At 36.1% G+C, this 21,488-nt stretch overlaps 1 protein-coding gene across 2 annotated transcripts; it reads left to right on the top strand.

Annotated features, from left to right (window-relative positions):
• Positions 1-2,573: 2,573 nt before the first annotated feature.
• On the top strand, positions 2,574-19,596 carry sh3bp5b (SH3-domain binding protein 5b (BTK-associated)). 2 transcript variants are annotated; one of them, XM_081388960.1, is made up of 9 exons: positions 2,574-2,927; positions 3,741-3,803; positions 7,072-7,200; positions 13,735-13,899; positions 13,977-14,107; positions 15,554-15,596; positions 16,021-16,240; positions 16,580-16,891; positions 18,054-19,596. In XM_081388960.1, the coding sequence occupies exons 1-9, from the start codon at positions 2,847-2,849 to the stop codon at positions 18,230-18,232; spliced, it is 1,323 nt and encodes a 440-aa protein (XP_081245086.1). In that variant the 5' UTR covers positions 2,574-2,846; the 3' UTR covers positions 18,233-19,596. The 2 variants fall into 2 exon arrangements, with proteins under 2 accessions (XP_081245086.1, XP_081245087.1); XM_081388961.1 differs by lacking the exon at positions 2,574-2,927 and adding an exon at positions 3,184-3,596 and having other exon boundaries at positions 18,054-19,587.
• The last annotated feature ends 1,892 nt before the right edge of the window (positions 19,597-21,488 follow it).

Raw genomic sequence — 21,488 nt, 5'->3', positions numbered from 1 at the left:
TAAAAATTTTCAACCTTAATGTTCTATTGTAATTTACTTTCTTGCTGTATATTGCCTCTTCAAATTTTATTTAAGAATTCTATTCTATTCTAATTTTAACTTTGTTCACGTTTCTGAAGATGATCGTTTGGATAGTAAATTATAGCAAAAATATATTATAGATACGATGGAGAGGCTTTATCATGACAATACATGATAGCTGATAGCACACGTACGTCTGCAAGATGTCCGTTAAAGATCACTTCACCTGGAAAGCATTCTGTTTACTATCTGATAGACTTCTTTAAGATTTGAGTTTTACATTCTAAATCATAAACATATTGAAGACATTTTCTAAACATCTATTTGACATCTGGCAGGAAACGTCCTATAGACATATTGCAGATGAGCAAACATTCTAAAAAATACGTCTTCCAGATGTAAACACGCACATCAAATAGACTCTGTCTCTCAGTCTCTGTGATGTACGTGTGCTATACGTAATCCAACTAAGTAATGAAATTATTAAAGCACATCTGTCTGTCTCAACAACATTTTTGAACAACAAATCTTTGGTAGAAGCCAAAAATTTCAGGAAAACAAACTTGTGATTTCCTTAGGCAAAATAAGCAATCAATATAATTATTCTAATGATTTTATTATCAGCTCAGATGAAGCCTATATGGGATATTATATCTCATCATCAGCTGCCCTCTTGTGGTGTAAAACAGTTTCATGTCACAAATTTCATGTCACAAAACTAGGCATGAGTGATATCATATCCCATTATATCAAGACCTGAAGAGTTGTTCTACGAATAAAGTTCAGTTGACATTTAATCACAAGTCAAACCATCCTGTGCCTTTTTAATGATAGGCCTATGTTTTGATGTCATTAATATCAGTTTTGGGAAGGTTAACAGATCTGTCTGGCACATGTTATCTCAAATACTGGTAATTTAACCCACAGCCTTGAGAACATTTTGGCATTGGAGATATGATAATAAAATTAAGATAATGATGAATGTTTTTGGAAAACGTTCTCACATCATTCCACACAATGGGTGCCTATACAGTGCTATGCATAAGTTTAGACACCCATACTAAAGTTTACTAAAAAGAGGAATAAAAAATAATCTTTTGGAAACTGAACTTAATGCCTTAATTTAAAAATTAGGAAAAATCCAACCTTTAAGGACACCAATTTTCTTTGTGAATGAATAATGTATCATAAATAAATAAATGTTCTTCCTTAAAATACAGGGTGCATAAGTTTGGACACCCCTATGTTAAATTCCCATAGAGGCAGGCAGATTTTTATTTTTAAAGGCCAGTTACTTCATGGATCCAGGATACTATGCATCCTGATAAAGTTCCCTTGGCCTCTGGAATTAAAATAGCCCCACATCATCACATAGCCTTCACCATACCTAGAGATTGGCATGGTTTTATTTCAGTTAGCCTAATAGCTAGTTTGATTTGCATTGAGAGATGATCTTATGGAAAGTACCCCATGCCAATCTCTAGGTATGGTGAAGGCTATGTGATGATGTGGGGCTATTTTAATTCCAAAGGCCAAGGGAACTTTATCAGGATGCATAGTATCCTAAAATAATAATAAAAAAAAATACTTAAAAATAAAAATCTGCCTGCCTCTATGGGAATTTAACATAGGGGTGTACTCACTTATGCACCCTGTATTTTAAGGAAGAACATTTATTTATTTACGATACATTATTCATTCACAAAGAAAATTGGTGTCCTTAAAGGTTGGATTTTTCCTAATTTTTTAAATTAAGGCATTAAGTTCAATTTCCAAAAGATGATTTTTTATTCCTCTTTTTAGTCAACTTTAGCATGGGTGTCTAAACTTATGCATAGCACTGTATGTTTTTAAAGGCCTTGAGGACTTCAAGTGCACTTAATAAATTGTATGGATATAGATGCCTTTAAAAAAACTAACAAGGTTGACATTTAGATTTTTGCTCAAGGATAATAGACTACGTTTAATGTACAAAATCTTGGTAACAGTGACATTAATCTTAAAATAGATACATTTGATATTTTTTAACCCAGACTGACGAACAAGATAAAGTGACAAAATAGGAAATGTTTTATGCCTATAATGTCATTATGATACTTTTTTTTAATTTATGGAATTGCTGACCATTTTAATAACATGGAGTTACAACATGGACACAATAATGGGGACAACAATAATTAAAATCTAATAAAATTAAATATGAGGACTATGATCAATTGTTTTGTTTTTATCAAAACGTGCATCCCCTGGACATCCTCATGAAGAAAGAAAACAAACACAGTAAAGTTGGATTTTTTGCTCACTTGCAGAAAACTGGCTATAAAACACATTGCCTTAAAGTTTGGTCAGCTGGCCTATTAATTTTTATATACCGTTTTTTATATTCATGATGTACACAACAGGCAACATATTTCGTGGAATGACACCTGCACTATACACTCAGGTCCAACAGAGGAAGCCTATGCTCTTTATTTAGACAAAGCGTTTTTGTCACCGCCAACAATTTGACACTCATTGCCCATAAGTGTTGAGCTGGAGAGAGAAAGAGAGTCAGTGTGAAAGCGAAGGGGGGCGGGGACAGACTTCACCTCGTCTTCACCATAGACTTCACGGCTCCCATTCAGCACAGCTGTGTGTGAGAATCCAGACACGCTCCTGGGTCTCTTTATTTCTCTCTTTAAATGAGGAATCCGGACAGTGTCGGGGAATGATATCGGCGATTGGTGTGTAATAGTTTCTAACGGGCGCATATTAGAAATCACCCCACTGGAGGGAATCTCTTTCTTTTTTTTTTTTTTTTTTTTTTTGCAAGATAATACAATAAAATGGACAGCTCCGACAAGGAGAACAGGTCGGATGAAGAATTTGAATCACCCGAGGAGGAGGAGGTTGACCCGAGAATTCAGGTAGATTGTCACTGATATTTGTGCATGTCAATGTATCAAATGAGATGAAAAGAGTGATCATTTCAAACACACTTATTACACATTGAGTTAGCCTAATTGATTGGTTTCATATAAAATTTAGCTTATCGGTGAATGCATGTTATTGGCTCCTTGACACTGAGGGGGAATTATTGATTAATTCGTCGCAACTTGCTTTTTATTGTCGGCTCGTCTGCGGTGTGTAGGCTACTGATGCCTCGATTCAGTGTTGCCAGATCCCGCTGGAAAAACAAGCCACCTGATCTGACAAAACACACAAATACGCGTGTAAGAAGCGACGCCAGGGTTTTGTTTCAATCGCAAAGAGAATCCAGATCCATTTGATTTGATGTTGGCCTGTAGTAGCATACATCTGAAATGCATTTGGAGAATCACAGAGAAAAGTCAAGAAACACGGGTGGAAATATAGCCTATAGCGAATATAAATTGACAACTGCGAGGCTATTACTGTTGACCATGCTTCATTATGCTTTGGATGTCAAGTACTCGCAGTTATGAAGTAATAATAATAATTGCAATCCGATATTGTTCACATTTTATCGACTTTATGATTTGTATTGTTGATTAGCCTAATAAGCGGAAATGGCAACACTGCATTTGTTGACTTTAGAGCCCTGCTGCTTATTAGAGGTCAGTCTAAATATGTGCATATAGCATCAACCAAGTTTCCTCTCTCTCCTTTGCGCTACTGCAGTCTATGAGATCCATATGAAAGTGAATCCCTCAATGGGATATGTCTCTATTTTACATTTCTGACTTGAGTTTTCTTTACAGGGAGAGCTTGAGAAGCTGAACCAGTCCACAGATGACATCAATAGATGTGAAACTGAGCTTGAGGTAGGCTATGATTGCACGATCCAACATCCAAAAGTTTGGTCTGAATGAATGGTCAAATAATATTTATAGAATAAATATAATTTTTATCTAATTAATAAATCAAAGCCCATTTGGACAGCTTATTATTTTTATGTTCATTTGTATGCATACACACACATTATATGTAATGTATTTTCTTTTTTGCCAGGAATTTCAATTATACTTTTTCTACTATGATAATGCCATATTCTCGTTTCTTAAAATGTATCAGTTGGTAAATTGTTAATAGAAGTCACCTGTCTTAAGTTTGGATTTTGTACCATGGCACACCAAGGAACAGAATGTGTTATCATATCAGGATTATGCAATAGACTCACTGTAAAAAGTAAACTTACGAAAAGTTGATGAAAGATTTCATGTTTGGATAGTTTGGATAGTATGCCAAAAAAAAACAAATGACAAGGAATATGATATTTGTGTTGATATTTGGCATTCATATTCTTTAGCATTATTTTAGTAGAGTCCAGTGCAGATCTCAGAGATGCAGCATGCAGTAAACAAGGACATGTTTAGACAAAAACACACTCAGCTGTTCAGAATCAGTCATGTGGTCACTTTGGTCGCACTGAATTGTCCCGATGCCACTGCATTCATTGTTTAGGAATGTCCTAATTTAATAATTAAATAAAATGATTTAGCTAGTCTGTAGTCTGATTGTGATTCAAAAAGAGGCCGAAAGAGAAATGCTTTCTCAAAATGTCTTAAAATCTCCTGTTTGCTGATTTCTCTGGCAGTCCTGTTCCTGAAACAAAAACACACTGAACATATTAGCAAGTTGTTTCCTGCAGATAAAAATGAAGTAGGGCACACGCTAACTGTATAGTAGGCTAATATTAGAGTTGGAAGAGCCGTGAAGATTATTATAGATCTTTATTGATTAGGATATCTCTAAACTTCTTAAAACACAATGGAAAGCTTCTGGCTTGTTTTGTTTTTTGAAGTCGACAAGAGAATGGAATACTTTGCAGCATGCCACAATTTGCAATTTATTAGCAGATAATTATACAGATGCTGACAGACAGCTCATAACATGTTGCAACTTAACGGCAACAATGCAATGCGTTTTAGTGTAAAAGATGATTGATGCATATGTCGGCATAACATAATAAAATTTACACAAGTTATAGGCTTTAAGCCTGACAGTGTAAAACACTGTCACAGTCCTTCTCAGTCACAGCTTTTGCTTTTTTATGATCCTGGTTTGCATGTATGAAGATGAAGGGATCGATGTGGGCTGGATGGAGGCTCGCCCGCTGTCGGCTGATGGTATTCCTATAGCCAGTGAGAAAATTTTCTCGCTTGGGTGCTGGTAGCTGGTACCCTGGTAATCAAGAGTTCCCGCGAGAGCACAAGTTGAATTAAAGTTAAATTTCTTTTAGATTTAGGTCTGTATTTCCAGGCTAGGTAGCTGGAACAGCCAAGTAGCTTTTGCAAAGCTTGGCCAAACGGGGAAAATTGTCGTGCCTCAAGCACCTCGTAGTGGCCATTATAACACACAACTACATGACTTTGCTTAAATCACATGATCAGCACGACTTAAAATTGACTAGTCTGTACAACCCCTATTTTATAGCCTACACCCAGAAAGTTAAGAAAGTTCAGTATAGTTGTCCCTGTTTATGCAGACTTCCATGTCCCAGTACAACTCTGATGATTGTTCTGAGAATCCCATAATTGAGCTATTTGGCTGTCAACCAAATTAGTGTTGCTTTTGCGTCACTGGCCATGTTGCACTTCAAAGGGGACTAAAGATTTAACTCTTGGTGTTCTCTTTTTTCCTGGAATGCAAATGCTGCAAATAATCAATCTGTGTTTTGACGAATTGGATTTAATCCAATTGCTTTGCCTTGGGCAATAAATGGAAAATAATGATTTAATTACATTTATGAAAAAAGCTTGTTTACAACTCAAGCGAAAAGCGTATTTTTCCATGTCCTTCAGACATCTTCACAGATCTTCTTGCAAATCTGATTACAGATAAACTGATTTTACTCCCTTTTTATGTATAGCACCTTTTATATGCAAAGCAGTTGACCATAATGCCATGACAAGTTGAAATCTTAAGTCTATCCAAATGGCACAAGTCATTTCACTGTAAAATTCTTGTTTTTAATGTTGATTATATACATAATATAATTATACGTAGCATTGATTGTGTTTCCAATTACTCATATGTTGTCAGTATAAATCAATGTGGTAATTTCTATAAGTTTTGTTTGTGCCATATCAACTCTGCATAGAGTTTATTTTGGTTGGCATGATGTGTGACAATGCATCACCTTTGATCCAGAACTTTTTCTCATAAAAGAAATAACTCAAAACTGCACATAACTGTATTAAAATGATAATTCTGGTTGATACCAGTAAGCTAAATTAGCTAATATTTATTTTCATGTAATGGCCAGTATTAAAATTAAATATTTTGTTTAAATGACTTAAAATAAATAAATAAAATTAATTAAATAAAATTAAATGCTACAAATTAATTTGAATCACAAAATTATAATAGTACAGTTTGAAAAATGGAAATTAATTTTGAGATTTGCTCAGTTTTATTTAATGGTGTTATTAAATTTTGTGTTTTTTGTGTTGCAAATTTTTATGCCAGTTGATGTCATCATTAATAATAAATATAATTAAAAAAAATTAAGATTAACGCTGAGTTTGCGTTTAAACGACAATTATGTACTAAAAATAGAAACGTTTTTACTTTGCGTTTTTCACATACAGACGACAACATTGTAAAAACGATCCCGTCCTCACAGATCAGTGAAAACGACTAATACGCTGTATTATGTTGCCAGACCAGTAGATGGCGATGTCACTATGTAAAGAAACTACGCGACTATAGAATGAAAATGAATACGCATGTGCATTCCGTCACAGTTTTCACAAATTCGTTTTTGTAGTTTACACAGAGAAGATAACAGTATCGTTTAAAAAGTTTACGTTTTCAGGCCCCCAAAGCACTGTTGTCCAGTAAATGAACAGTCAAAATGCATACATTTTTTTCAGTTTTTTGGTTGAAATTGTAAACAACTCCTAAGTGGGCATTAGATGACAGCAAAAGCATTCTAAATATACAAATAGAGAAAATAAGCAAATTACAATTAAATATACAATTCCGACAGATTTGATAAGTAAAAAAGTCTCTAATATTTGCTGGTATCGATATATTGTGCATCCCTAAACATAGCCATTTGATTGTTCATGTTTGGTCCGTGTCTAGGATGCCAGACAGAAGTTTCGTTCTGTGCTTGTGGAAGCCACTTTAAAGCTGGACGAGCTGGTGAAGAAGATTGGAAAAGCGGTGGAGGAATCGAAGCCGTACTGGGAGGCCCGGCGGGTGGCACGGCAGGTGAGGCCAAGAAAATCAAAACAAGAACCCAATATTATCTTCCTAAAGCCAACTTCACCCACACCCCGTCTGTTTTCCGTTGGCACTCCACCATTTTGTCTGCGGTGTGTTTTCTTTTATCCCTCTCTGGAGATTGCTGTGCTATCAGCTTGTTATCTGCTATGAGCTGGATGGCACAGTAGCATTAACTATAGATCTGTCACAGGTGGTTGGCTTCATTCAACAAGGCGTAAAAGATTTTGCTGAGAGAGAGAGAGAGAGAGAGAGAGAGCAAATGTTAAAATGCTCAATTCTCGGTTCTCTTTTCTCAAAGGCCTGTGCTATTCTAAGAGCAGATTATCAGTTTAACTCGGTTAGTGAATTGCAGCTGGGGTGTTGAAGGGGGGAGAAAGGGCTGTTAATGTCTCATTTGCTTTGACTTGTAAAAGCAAAGTTCCTCTGATTTTACTGTATACAACACTTGGTGAACTTTATTTGACTGAATCAGTAACAACAGGAGAGTTGACCTGCTCTGAAACTGGGGCAAGATAGTTTAGAATATTGTTCTTTTCACTCCATGAAGGAAGAATTGTTGGTGGCCTATTTAATTTCACTGACAAAGCACCTGATTTTCTTCAGTTTCCTCGGTGGTGAAGGAGAGCGATGTGCTCTTTGAAGTTATTTTCCTCAGGGACAAACAGAAGTGTTTTTATGGAAACAGTTCTGTTTGGGTTGTCAAGCTCCTTTATAATGAAAAATGTGGAGATGATTCATTTAAACTGGTTTAAAATGTCTTGGCTCTTCTGAGGGATGAGCTTTTATACTGACAGGTTATTCTAATTTGAAACACCAGTTGCCTTTTAGCGAGAAGTGTTTTGTCTTGCATTATGCTAGAGAGATGAGATGATGATGATGATGATTATTATTATTAAAGGGTTAGTTCACCCAAAAATGAAAAATCTTCGGAACACAAATGAGATATTTTTGATAAAATCTGAGAGCTTTCTGTCCATCCATTGACAGCTAAGCAATTACCACTTTGACGCTTCAAAATGTTCATAAATTTATCGTAAAAAAATAATCCATATTAATCGAGCCATTTTATCCAAATTTTCTGAAGGCATTCGATCACTTTATATGATGAACAGGTTTAATTTAGGCTTGAAGAATATTTATATTTATAATGAATCTTAGCTTGATGTACAAGCATGTAATTTATTATTCATTATTATTCATCTTTGCTTGATACACAAATATGCCATTTATTATTCAAATTATTTTTATGAAAATAATAATATTCATTATCATAATTATCTTAAATTAATATTTGCTTGATGTGCAATTATGCTATTTATTATTATTGAAATAATAATAATAAGAATCAGCATCTTTATAATTAATATTTGCTTGCTGTACAATTGTTATGCCATTTGATGATCATTATTATTATTAGTCGTAATAATAATGATCTTTATAATTGATCTTTGATTTATATACCATTTTTATGTAATATATGTTTTTGTGTATGTGGACAGGATATTCTGACCCAAATTCCGAGAAGAGTGAGACCGTAACATTTATGGTTTTCATATGTTTAACAAATATGTCAGGATTTACACACTCACACTCACTCACTCTCTCTCTCTCTCTCTCTCTCTCTCTCTCTCTCTCTCTCTGCAGTGAACACTTGACTGCAGTGAAGCTTTAACTGTTTCATGTCTCTCTCCCCCCACCCCTGCACTGTCTCTGTCTAAACATCTCCCACTGAATTTCCATCAGTATATTTATAAAAGCACTTCAAACAACCACTTATGATCTCTTCTGCCAGTTTTATTTTTTGCAAACATCACTGGAAATCCCCCCTAATTCAAGTTACCTTATTTAGAGCTAATTCTTTTCCCCCTTCTGAGCTTGTCCTTGGTTTAAAATCACTTCTGCAATAGACAACATCCTTTTTTTATTTATATATTTATATGTGCTATGTTCAGAGAAGCAGCTTGCTGTTTTAGACTACAGCATATCGCAGATCTGATGCATTCCAATGTCTCCCTAAATAAAAGGCCTTGTCTCGTTTTTAAAAGGGGTCAGTTTGCTGTCCCATGAAACCGTATTGTAAGAAGCTCTTGATCAAAAGTTAACAGCTTGTTCATCTAGCCGTATATTTTCTCACACAAATGTGATTTCTTATTCGCAATCTGTATTTAGTGGCCCACTTCAAAGTCTAGTTTACTCTTATACAATCGTCAAGTGTCCAACACAGTCCTTTGAAAGAAATGCATTGATCACAAAGCTTCTAGTTGTCAGAATCTTGTAGCTCTGAAGACTCTTGAGTTTAGATGGAATCAGTGATGAGGTATAATGAATGCAGGAAACCGTATAAGCACCACGTATGGCACGTCTGCTGATTCGTGGTTTGAAGTTTTTTCAGAACTGTTCTCATATTAATAATTCAGAACACATTTCTCATTAAGAGCTCCTCTGAATAATGCACACACACATGCTCATTCTCATATATACATTGGTTTTTCCGGCTACTGTACTTCCAATATGCTTTTTATAAATTAAATATAATTTATTTACCATCATGTCATTCCAAATCTGTACGAGTCTCTTCTGCAGGAGACAAAATAAGATTTTTTTTTTTTGAAAGTCAATTTGGTCCAATGTTGTTTTGGCCATTTACACTGCTACGATTTTCTTAATTTATGAAAGAAGTCTCACAAAGACTGCATTTATTTGATGAACAATACAGAAAAAAAAAAACAGTTCTATTGTGAAATATTATTACAATTTAAAAGAGCTATTTTCTATTTGAATATATTTTAAAATGTTATTTATTCCTGTGATTGGCTTTTCAGCATCATTACTCCAGTCTTCAGTGTCACATGATCCTTCTCAAATCATTCTAATATGCTGATTTGGTGCTCAGTATTGAAAATAGTTGTGCTGCTTAATATTTTGGGGTTCTTTGATGAATAGAAAGTGCAGTTTTCAAATTTAATGCATACTTGCCCAATAAAAGCAAATAAATATCAAGGTCTTATTAGTACAGTGAAACCAGTCTGTTTATTTCTCTCTTCCTAAGAATTAAACGGGCTGTTGTACCTTTGAGACTTCAGAATGAATAACTTGCATAATGATTTGCTAGCCATGTGTTTAGTTAATCAGTATATAACCACAATGTAGAGTGTGGAAATGAGTGCCGATGCTTGAGTGCTGTGAACGTTAGCCTCTATACTCTAGATATAACACTGGACTGCTCTGTTTCAGAAGAGCAAGGGAAATGTGACGTGTCCTCAGAGCAAACGAACACAGAGACGGACATTTCTGCTGCCGATTTGTCATGTCCAATGATGGTTTCAGTGGTCTCACTCAGCACTTCAGTTTGAGAAGCGGGTACCGCTCTTGTCAGATGGCCCGCCAGCAGAGCTAAAACACCTGCAGCTATGTGCGGGTGTCATGAAGTTCTCTCAGAATGCCACTGTAGCCTTCTCATAAAAATATGAGTGGCTTGAATATAAATTCTTTCGCTTTATGACTACCTCAGATGTCCTAAATGTGAACTTGTGTTTCCCTAAGGCCAGGATTATCGCAATGTTTGTGCTTTTCCTGGTTGTATGCTGTAATGGGATAATTAAAAATATTTGTTCAGAAAATGCTTAGTTTAAAGCCTTAAATATTGTTGGCGTTCATAGCATATTAGCTGTTATTACTATGACACATAAATTTGATTGTTGAGTTGGATACAATTAGACTAATAGTACACAAAAAGGCCAATGTCGGTAAGTCAAAAGCTTACGATATATTAGACATATTGTAATATTATGAAGCATTCGCAGCTCACAAAATATTATGTTATTAGAACTTTTTGCTAATGGTCCCATTAAGTTATGAAACGTTATTTCTTTTTTAAATGTTTTAAAAACTTTTTTGGTTATAGGAATATTCAATTTTGCAAACATTATGTGTGTTTTCTTGGTGGTAAACTGCTATAGCTGCATGTTACCAAAGCAGTTTTATTGCAATCAGTTTATGAGTCATAACCCCTCTACTGCCTCCTGCCTTCAGTCAATTAGCTTTAAAGAATAAGTTGGAGCATTTCATAATTAAGCTACACTTGGTTTTTTAATGAGAATGTATTTGGGGTTATATTGTGTAGAAAACCCTTTTGGTCCCAAATCAGCTCATGGTTTATTTTCTGCTACAGAAAAGTTTGATAAGATAAACTCTTTAGTCTCATGTTTAAGCTCGAAGTCCCAGTAGGCCAGTGTGCGTTGAAGCAATAAAAGCATTAGTCTTTAGAGGGGTGATCTCCAGGTCAAAAAGAGCCACAAATGATCTTGTTTTTATGCCAGTCCAAATGAGATGTACAAAAGCATTGCAAATGACTTTAACCAATTGTCCTGGTTCTGGCATAATGACATCAAAACAGCATGTCAACTGGGTCACCATCGACCTAAAACATCTCGTTATGAGGCCGTCGTCTCTGCATTATTTTTGGTCAGAATTTGATTAAAGCTGGAGAAAAATCGGGGACTTTGAAAGAAGTTGAAGCTTTGATGTAATAAGACTTTTCCATAAACAAAGAGAAGTACTTTTTCTGTCCATTCTATTGCAGTAAAGTTAATAATCATCTTCTCTGTGTAAAAGTTTCCTGGAATGAAATCAAATAATTTTTGTGCTGCTTGTTAAATATTAGATGTGATTTATTTCAATGCCTCTCTTTGCTGCGAAACTGATTTGAAGCAGTTAGTATTAACACGCTAGACCTCAAGAGTACCTCTGAGCGCAATTTGAATGAATATTTTAACAAGTTTTTCCCTGCATGAACATGAAAGCTTTTAAAGTTTTGACATCTGCTGAATTCTTAAGAGTACTGGCCATTTTAAAGACTTTGTAGCTTGATTGTTGTCTTTATATGGTTATGTTCACACACTAGTGCGTTCAATCGATTAAAAAAAGTTACGAATTAATCGCACATTTTTCTGTAATTAATCACGATTAATCACACCTAACAAGTTTTAGGTGTGTATAATATTTATATCGTAATCATTTCACATTTACAATATTTGTTTAATGGGATTTTTTTTTTTTTTACAAATGAAGGCCAGTATCTCAGATACCAATACTGCTACTGATGTCTCTATGGAATTGATTCATTTTCTCAATTGTAGCCATTCGACATTACAATTTTGAATTTTAACATTTATTAGGCTTTATAATAAATGTCACATATATAAAATATATTTTATTTTATTTCATTTCATTTCACAACTTTCTACACCAGCCCTTTCTGTGTCCTTTCCTGTGTGGACTGGAGATCTGTGATGCCATCTGCAGTGATCCGCGGTTGTCAGCTCTCTGTGGCAATGCGGCAGCATCATGTCAACTTTAAACCCTGAGCTAAAAATAGCCTGTGTGTGAGTGAAGAAGGGATGGAGGAAAAGGGAAAGATAAAGTAAATGAATTGAGCCGTCTCAAATGAAGAATGAAAGACTATAATAGGACAGATTGGATGAAAGATAGAGGATTATCCCTGGGATTATTGCGTATCCTTGGGACTGGCAGTGTTTGATATAGTGCACATTCAGTTTTGAATCTCATAGCATTCAAGGTCTTATAGAAGAGATATGCATCACTTTCCCTGGGTGACAGACATATCCAGAATGTTGTTTTACTGTGATGTTACCATTTTTCAAGATGGCCACCACCTTAGTGGAGCAATTAGGCTTAAGAAATCATTTAGTTGGTGATACAAGCATGAAAATTGCCATGAGCCTAATTGCTCCACTAAGGTGGTGGCCATCTTGAAAAATGGCTGCCATCTTGAAATTTCAAGTAGCTGTGGGTGGCTTATTGTCTAGTGACCATCAGAGACTGCTCATGCCAATTTTCATGTTTGTATCACCAAATAAACCACTATATCACTTAACTGCTCCACTAAGGTGTTGGCCATCTTGAAAAATGAAAAATCTTGAAATTTCAAGTGGCTCGGACAATTTTCTTGTCAAGTGACCCATGGAGACTGCTCATGCCAATTTTCACGCTTGTATCATAAACTGAACGATTATATCACTTAGCCGCTCCACAATAATGCAGAACATAAACTTTGAATGAATTACTGGCATAATGAACGGTATGATTTTCTCTAAATTTCTGAGTTGGTTTATATGATCTCTCTCTATGCTGTAAATCTCTTCAAAGTGTGAAACTGCCTCATTGCCATTGGTTGGTTTAAAAACCTATCCTGTTTTGTATGGCTAAGTCGGTAAGAGGTTTCCGCAGAGGTTTTCTGTCAGTGGGAGTTAGGTGGAGATTAGAGTTAAAAAGTGAAGGAACAGGAAAGGATTACGTTTTGCACGTCTTTAGCATGGCTTGCTTTAATTCACTATAAAGGAAGTTCAAGGGTGACTTTTAATATGTCACCATACTAGAAGTTCTGTGCATGAGTAAAGTTTCTCCATCTCTTGCAGTGATTTCTTCATGGATTACCACATTGTTGTTTACTGTGGCATTGCACACTGTTTATGTAAATGCCTTCTGCCTGTTTCCTAGACTCAGCTGGAAGCACAGAGATCCACGCAAGACTTCCACAGGGCCACGGAGGTACTGCGGGCGGCCAAAGAGACCATCGCCCTGGCTGAACAGAGGCTGCTGGAGGACGACAAGAAGCAGTTTGACTCGGCCTGGCAGGAGATGCTCAACCACGCAACACAACGAGTTAGTGATGCAAAGTTGTGGGATGGTAGAATGAGGTGAACAAGGAAGTACTCTAACATCCCTGTTTTGGTTTATAGGTGATGGAGGCAGAGCAGATAAAAACACGCAGTGAGCTTCTGCACAAGGAGACCGCTGCCAAATACACTGCCGCCATGAGCCGAATGAAACAGCTGGAGAAGAAGCTCAAACGCACCATCAACAAGTCTAAGTATGCACTGATTCATTTGCTGAACGCACAAGCATTTTGGCAAGTAATAGTCTTTGCTTATCATGTCTGATGCATATTGCTCACAAAAATGGCATGATGATCCTTAAACAGCCAATGGTTGCTTTGTTGTATGTTTATGGGGACTGTAGATTTTACTTTGTTGTTATAGTTAATTTACTAGTGATTCCAGATTTACCCACGCCAAGGCCCAAAACAAACTCTACGCAAGTACGCGAACACAAAGTCAGTCCGAAATATGTTACAACGCAATTTGTAATGCACCACCGTTAAAAAAAAAGTTTGTATTCTTATTGCTGCCACAGGGGGTGCAAGTGTGCATTGTCGTAAAGGCTCTTTTTCTACAGTTATTTTTCTTTTCGGATAATTTTCCCAACAAACCAGTTAAGCGCAAACCCCGCAGCCAGTTTCATTGGTCCATTCAGTTGCACAATCACATTTTAAGAAAATATTAGACTTCATGTATTCAGAGTTCAGAAAAATCACAAATGGATTTGATTGCGACAAATAGTAATGCTATCTGGATATGCTGCAAATGTTATACTAAGGTTAGGAGTTAATATTTGTTTAAGCAACAGTTTGATGAGATCAATCTTGCAGAACAACGTAGGTATACGGTCAATGTGTTCATAGCTAGCAAACTAATTTATAGCTTTAGCTAATTTGGCCTCATTTTAGCCTTAAGTACTAAGATTTGGGCTCTGCACGATCCCAGCCGAGGAATAAGGGTCCTGTCTAGCGAAACCATTCGGTCATTTTATAAAAAAAAAAAATATATATATATAATTTTATTTATTTTTTCCGCAAATGCTCATCTTGCACTAGCTCTGTGATGGGCGTCCATGACTTTACGCATTACGTAGTCACGTTGGAAAGGTCACATGTGAGTAAATTATCTGGACATTTTTATTCAGGACTGAACTCATCCTATAAGTCACTTTAGATAAAAGCGGCTGAATAAAGTAATGTAAATGTTGCTGCCACACAATGAAAACAATAAAAGGTGACTGCACACTTGCAGTGCATTGGCTAAGCATTCACATCTGTTATTGTCTATTTTATAGAGTAGGTTTATGGTCTAAAGGTCTCAAAACAAAAATCAAACTGTGGGTCGTCAGTCTATATGTACGTCAGATAGCACCTTTCATTCTAAGTTGGCAGTTTTTGTCCATAATAAGTTTATGCCGAGAGTCAGCGATCTGTCTGTGAGACTAGGCTCATGTTAAACCCATAACTATCAGTTATAGGTGGGTTTCTCACACGTGATGGTGACTCGGCAGGCTCAACTCTATCACAAACCCTATTAATCCTCTCACTCATCATTTGATTAATGTGTCAGCATATGTAAACGGTTACCATGGTGATGTACGATGATATTTATAGGCCTTTACAGTAGCTCTAATCGCTTTTTCTCTCTCTCTTTTTCAGGCCCTACTTTGAAATGAAGGCAAAGTATTACTTGCAGCTTGAGGTACTTATAAATGACTTATGGATGTTTCATTAGTGCTGCATGATAAATACACTCTGTAAAAAGATAATTTTTAGTAATTTTTTTATAATTTCAAAATCTAAAAATCTATACATTTATTTAATACTCTTAATATTTAACAATTTTTATATTGTTTTAAGAATAAATAAAGAACTTTTGATAGGGTTATGCTTAAAACAAGGAAAAGCTTTGGAGTTTGAAAGCTAATTTTACATATTCTCTAAAAACAATCTTCTTAGATATTTAATACGGAAAATATAAATACATATTTTTAATTATTCAATAATGTTTTTATAATTTAATATATTTACCTGTATGTGTTGACCCTTACTTTTTCAATATTTTCATGTCCCTTTTTCATATCTTGTTTAATGTCAACTGAGTTTTTTTGTCCTCCCCTCTTAAGCAACTGAAGAAGAATGTGGATGACCTCCAGGCCAAGCTGACGCAGGCTAAAGGGGAATATAAGTCAGCCCTCAGGAACCTGGAGATGATCTCGGATGAGATCCATGAGCGCAGACGTTCTTCGGTCATAGGCCCGCGGGAGAGAGGTGTGGGTGCAGAAGGGGACAGTGTCATTGGTGAAGACTTGTCTGCCTTCAAGATGGAGTCTGATGGAATATCAAGTGAGTCCATGCAACATACTGTATCTAGACTGCACTCTAGGCATCATAGATGCTCAGTAGGCAGCAAAATTAGGCTGCCCATTAAAAATCATTGTGGGCAATTATAAGGCCCCATTCCCAGAATGCTTTGCAACAAATTTCATCCAAGATTCCAGACAGAGTTAAGGGAAATTGTGACTATATTATGGTATTGTATTATATCTTGTGATTCTATATACTGAAAAGCAATGATAAAAATATTTGTTTAATTTCAAATGGATAATTTCACTAAATAGTTGTGTAGACTAGCCTGACCATCTACATGTTCCAGAATCTGATTTTCCCTTTGTCTTCCTGCAGTGGCGTCTGGGTCCTACGAGGATGAAAACTGCAGCACGAGTGCCATGTCAGAGGAAGACTCTGAGACTCAGTCCAACAGTAGCTTCAGTTCTGGGCCGAACAGCCCTCTGGACTTGCCTTACCCTTTCTCCTCCTCATCCTCCTTTTCCTCTGCCTCTCCAACCTCCACCTCCCCCTCCCCCTCCTCTCGCCCCTGCAGTCTGGACCTGCCCAGCACCGTCTCTTTGTCTGATTTTAGCCTGATGTCCCCCATCCTCGGTCCACGCAGTGAATGCAGCGGCGCATCCTCCCCCGAGTGCGACCTAGAGAGAGGTGAGATATTCTTAGATGCGTTTGCGTTGACAGATGGGACCCAAATAACGCTGCACTAGCACGTGAGGGATTGAATTAAGGCTTGTTGTTTCTCCTGTGAGACGATGCCATTTTTCTTGGTTTCCTGCCTGCTTGCACCTGTGCCCTCTAGGGGGGGTTCATTAATCTCACTGATGGATAACTGCGTGGCTTTTCGGTGCCTAAATAAGTGCAAAACAAATGTATCTGCTAAAATGTGATGTTTTTAAAGCAGGGCTGTTAATTTACACATGAATATAAATATCTAGAATAATTATAAAATATGACATTATAATATTTATTTTTACATTTATATCACATGAGTACATTTAGTATAATTATTGAAAAATAGATATAATATCCTTATGTTTTTTTATAATTTTTATTATTATTTTTTATAATTTAATACATATGAGTATATTTAGTACAATTATTTACAAAAATATATATATATAATATCCTTATTACTTTATTTTATAATAATTAACATTTTATTATTATTATTATTTATTATATATAAATGATTATATGTAATATATTATGCTATTAAATAAACAGTACAATTTATATATATATATATATATGTGTATATATATGTGTATATGTATGTATGTATTGTACTGTATGTATTGTATAAATTGTACTTTGTGTGTGTGTGTTTATATATATATATTTATCATTATTATTATTAGTAGTAGTAGTATTATATAAAAAAATATATATATATAATTTTTTTTTTTAATAAGAAAATGTTTTGTAAAATATGTTGCATTATAATAATTTAGAATACATTATTATATCAGGGTTAGTAGTACAATATAATATTAAAATCAAAACATCTGTTTTATATTAAAACATTTTATTTCTATGTATGTATACTAATATATAAAAGTGTGTGTGCATATATATATACAGTGTATTTTTGTACAGTTTTTTTTTTTTTTTTTTTCGTTTATTACCGCTAGCAACACCAAGGTCGAGAGTTATTTTTCCAGGAAATGCATGAACTAATAAAATGTATACTTTGAATGCAATGTAGGTCGCTTTGGATAAAAGTGTTTGCCTAACGCGTAAATGTTAATAATAATAATAATATTTTGCTCTTTAATTACTGTAGTTGATTAATCAGCTTCATTGTGTACAGGTGACAGAGCAGAAGGTGCCGAGACCGTTCTGGACAACGTTCTCAATAACAATCGCATCAGCAACACTAAAACAACCTTTGGCCTGGATAGCCGTTTCCGCCTGCTATCTCTAAAACTTAGCCGAAATGAAGGCAGAAAAAACGCTCAGAAGTCCACCATCCTGCTCGATGGCATGTGACTGCAACATTCTCACGGCGTTGATGTATTCATCCACTTTCTGTGTGCTATGGAAAGGCACTGGCAGCCACTCGTCCTCCCCTTCAGTGTCATCCCAGTCCATTCCTCTCACTGTGTAGAATGTTCCGCCAACTTTCAGACTGAACTTTCACTCGATCTCACATGTGCGAGAAAAGCAACCCATGACACTATGTGCTGAGGAGGCAAATATCCCATTTGAAGGGGAATGGAACTAGGTTAAGCTTTGAAAAGACGACAAATCTCAATAAAATGCATCAATTGTGAGATCAACATTTCCACACGTTCCACTTAAGATCTAAAGAGTCTGAAGACACTTACGGATGACGTTAGCACTTGTCAATTAAGATGCAAAAGAGATTAGTTGCTGTAGATTTATGCCACTTGTTGTCTTTAAAATCTGTGTAACTGTCATGGAAAATATACAGTCAGATTTGTGTGGCAGTATAATGTAACATCTGCGCATGAATAGACTCACCTGCATGTCCTTCATAAACTCTTAAAAAGGACTCCAAATCATCTAAAGAACCTCTGTGCTGCATCGGTGACTCTTGAGGAAATGAAGGCAACCGACTGCATCACAGGACACCTTCTCAATGTCGTCCGGAGACCTGCAGCAGCTACTGGCTGATCCGTACAGGTCACTTTCACCTTCCTTCACAAGCCAAAAGTGTGAGCTTCCCTACACAGGTGGACAGTGTGCATGACGCTCCATTTTTGTCTCTCTACGTAAAGAACAATCATCATTTTCAATATTGATAGAAAAAAGCAATAGAAACAGATTCACAATAGTTTTGTGGAAGACAATGGTTCAGAAAGTAGCATGGATCTACTGTAGTTGCACTGTTCTAAAGGGGGCAGAAGGCTTATGGGAAACCTTTGATGGGTCTCGGTGGGGGACGCACAGCACTGATGAAGAAGACGATTACTGAATGTTTCATCCAGCTTGTGTGGTGCAGTAGGCACTGATTTGACACAGATGGCACAGCTTCAGGTCTGGTCATTAGGCTTTGTGTTTTTGTGTGACCTTGTGTCTCTTTTTTTTTTCTTCTCAAATGTTAGTTCTTTTGATCTGTTGCCGTTTTGAGAAACGATGGTAAGAAAAGAAACCTTGTAGCAGTATTTAAGTGATTTATGGTGTTTAGTCTTTTGTTGTTTACAAAGCTTGTGTAATTGTTTTCAGACTGAAATAAAATGATACTTACAGCACAATTATTAGTCAAGTAATTAGTCTGAGTCGATAACCCTGTGTGCAATGTCACTCCGCTTCGGCCGACCTGAGTTTGAGTACCGGCTTGCATTCTTTTTGTGCTGTCAAATCTCTCTACTTAATAAAAAATGTAAGAAAATAAAACGTTTCCGATGATCATTCTGTGGAATACACACACACACACACACACACACACACACACACACACACACACACACACACACACACACACACACACACACACACATTAAAAAGTTTGGTGTCTGTAAGATTTTTTAAATAAAGTCTATGCTCACTAAGGTTGTTTTTTTATATTAAAATGTAATTTATTCCTGTGATGGCAAAGCATCATTACTCCAGTCTTCAGTGTCACATGATCCTTCAGAAATCATTCTAATATGCTGATTTATTGCTCTAGAAACATTAACAATGATGAAAACAGCTGTGCTGCTTAAAGGAACACTCCACACCGTTTTTTGAAATAGGGCTTATTCACTTTCTTTCCTACATTTAGATAGGTGGGCAAATGCATTTTTGTCTTAGTGCATGCATTGTTTTAGTTTGACAGGGTCGGGCGCTAGCTTAGCTTAGCATAATGAATGGAATCCTTTGTTGCCAGCTAGCATGTCCTGAGTAAAAGTGATATAAAAAATAAAATAAAAACACCTAATTACTTATTGTGGCCTGCGTATTCACAACAAGTACAAATAGCGATGCAGATTAACACTAGGCGATTTCCTAGGCAGATATTGACTTGGGACTATATTAGGGGGAAGCACAGGCGAAGCACTGCTACTTGGGCGCAGAGATATCACGCCCAAGTAGCAGTGCTTTGCCTGTGCTTCCCCCTAATATAGTCCTTAATATATAAGTCAATATCTGCCTAGGAAATCGCCTAGTGTTAATCTGAATCACTATATGTACTTGTTGTGAATACGCAGGCCACAAGAAGTAATTAGGTGTTTTTTTTTTTATATCACTTTTACTCAGGACATGCTAGCTGGCAACAAAGGATTCCATTCATTATGCTAAGCTAAGCTAGCGCCGACTCTGTCAAACTAAAACAATGCATGCACTGAGACAAAAATGCATTTGCCCACCTATCTAAATGTAGGAAAGAAAGTGAATAAGCCCTATTTCAAAAAACGGTGTGGAGTGTTCCTTTAATATTTTTGAGGACACTGTGCTACATTTTTTCAGATTTTTTTTTTATGAATAAAAAAGTTAAAAAGAGCAGCATTTTGTAATTTTATAAATGTCTTTACTGATTACTTTTGATCTATTTAATGCATACATGCAGAATAAACACATTATTTTCTTTCCAAAAAACACTTACTAACCCCAAACCTTTGAATGGTATTGTATGTTTATGTATAGAAATATAGGCCTATGGTAGAGAAAGGCGCTACCAAGCTCATTGATTTAATTCCCAGGGAGCACACATTCAGCCGATATATAAACCTTGAACATTGTGAGTCGTTTCGGATAAGAGCACCTGCCAAACGGATGGACATAAACAGGGCCTAAAATTAAAACTTACCCAGTGTCAAATGTGAGTAAAAATCGGCCCTGACGAGTATATGAAACTGTGTCAATCGCCAGTTGACCGGTATCATTTTTATGAATTCTAACAATGCAAGGTTGTGAGAACATGAACGTGAACGAAGCTCGGGACAGTTGACAGGCCAGCGCTGCATCTGGTTTAAGCCTTGGCAATTTAAATATTCAGATGTAAGAAGACGCGAAAGGGAACTAAATTTTTTTTGCACGCTGTGTGGAAAGTTTAGTGAATATATGCAAATACTGAATTGTGAATTTAGCTCTCTTTCTTCTTGCGCTTGAATGGACAAATTCGCAAAAAAAACGCCCGTTTCAGCGAGTATCCTAGTAAACACAGTCGGTTATGAGACATCAGTGAATGTAAACGGAAGAGAAAGATGAGTCAGTATCAGTGTATTGGATCAGTGCATCAGGTCTTAAAGTGACAGCAGCCTAATAAGGACAAAGAAAAAAATCATTCACTGCTCTT

Source organism: Scardinius erythrophthalmus (assembly GCF_964197995.2).
Source record: "Scardinius erythrophthalmus genome assembly, chromosome: 16".
NCBI lineage: Eukaryota > Metazoa > Chordata > Actinopteri > Cypriniformes > Leuciscidae > Scardinius > Scardinius erythrophthalmus.
The sequence above is the reverse complement of the archived record's forward strand: the minus strand, read 5'-3'. Positions and strand labels throughout refer to the sequence as shown.

Coding starts and splice junctions, on each gene's coding strand:
- sh3bp5b (XM_081388960.1), top strand. CDS start 2,847: ATGGACAGCTCCGACAAGGAGAACAGGTCGGATGAAGAATTTGAATCA. Junction 3,804..7,071: donor GATGTGAAACTGAGCTTGAG/GTAGGCTATGAT, acceptor GTCCGTGTCTAG/GATGCCAGACAGAAGTTTCG. Junction 7,201..13,734: donor CCCGGCGGGTGGCACGGCAG/GTGAGGCCAAGA, acceptor CCTGTTTCCTAG/ACTCAGCTGGAAGCACAGAG.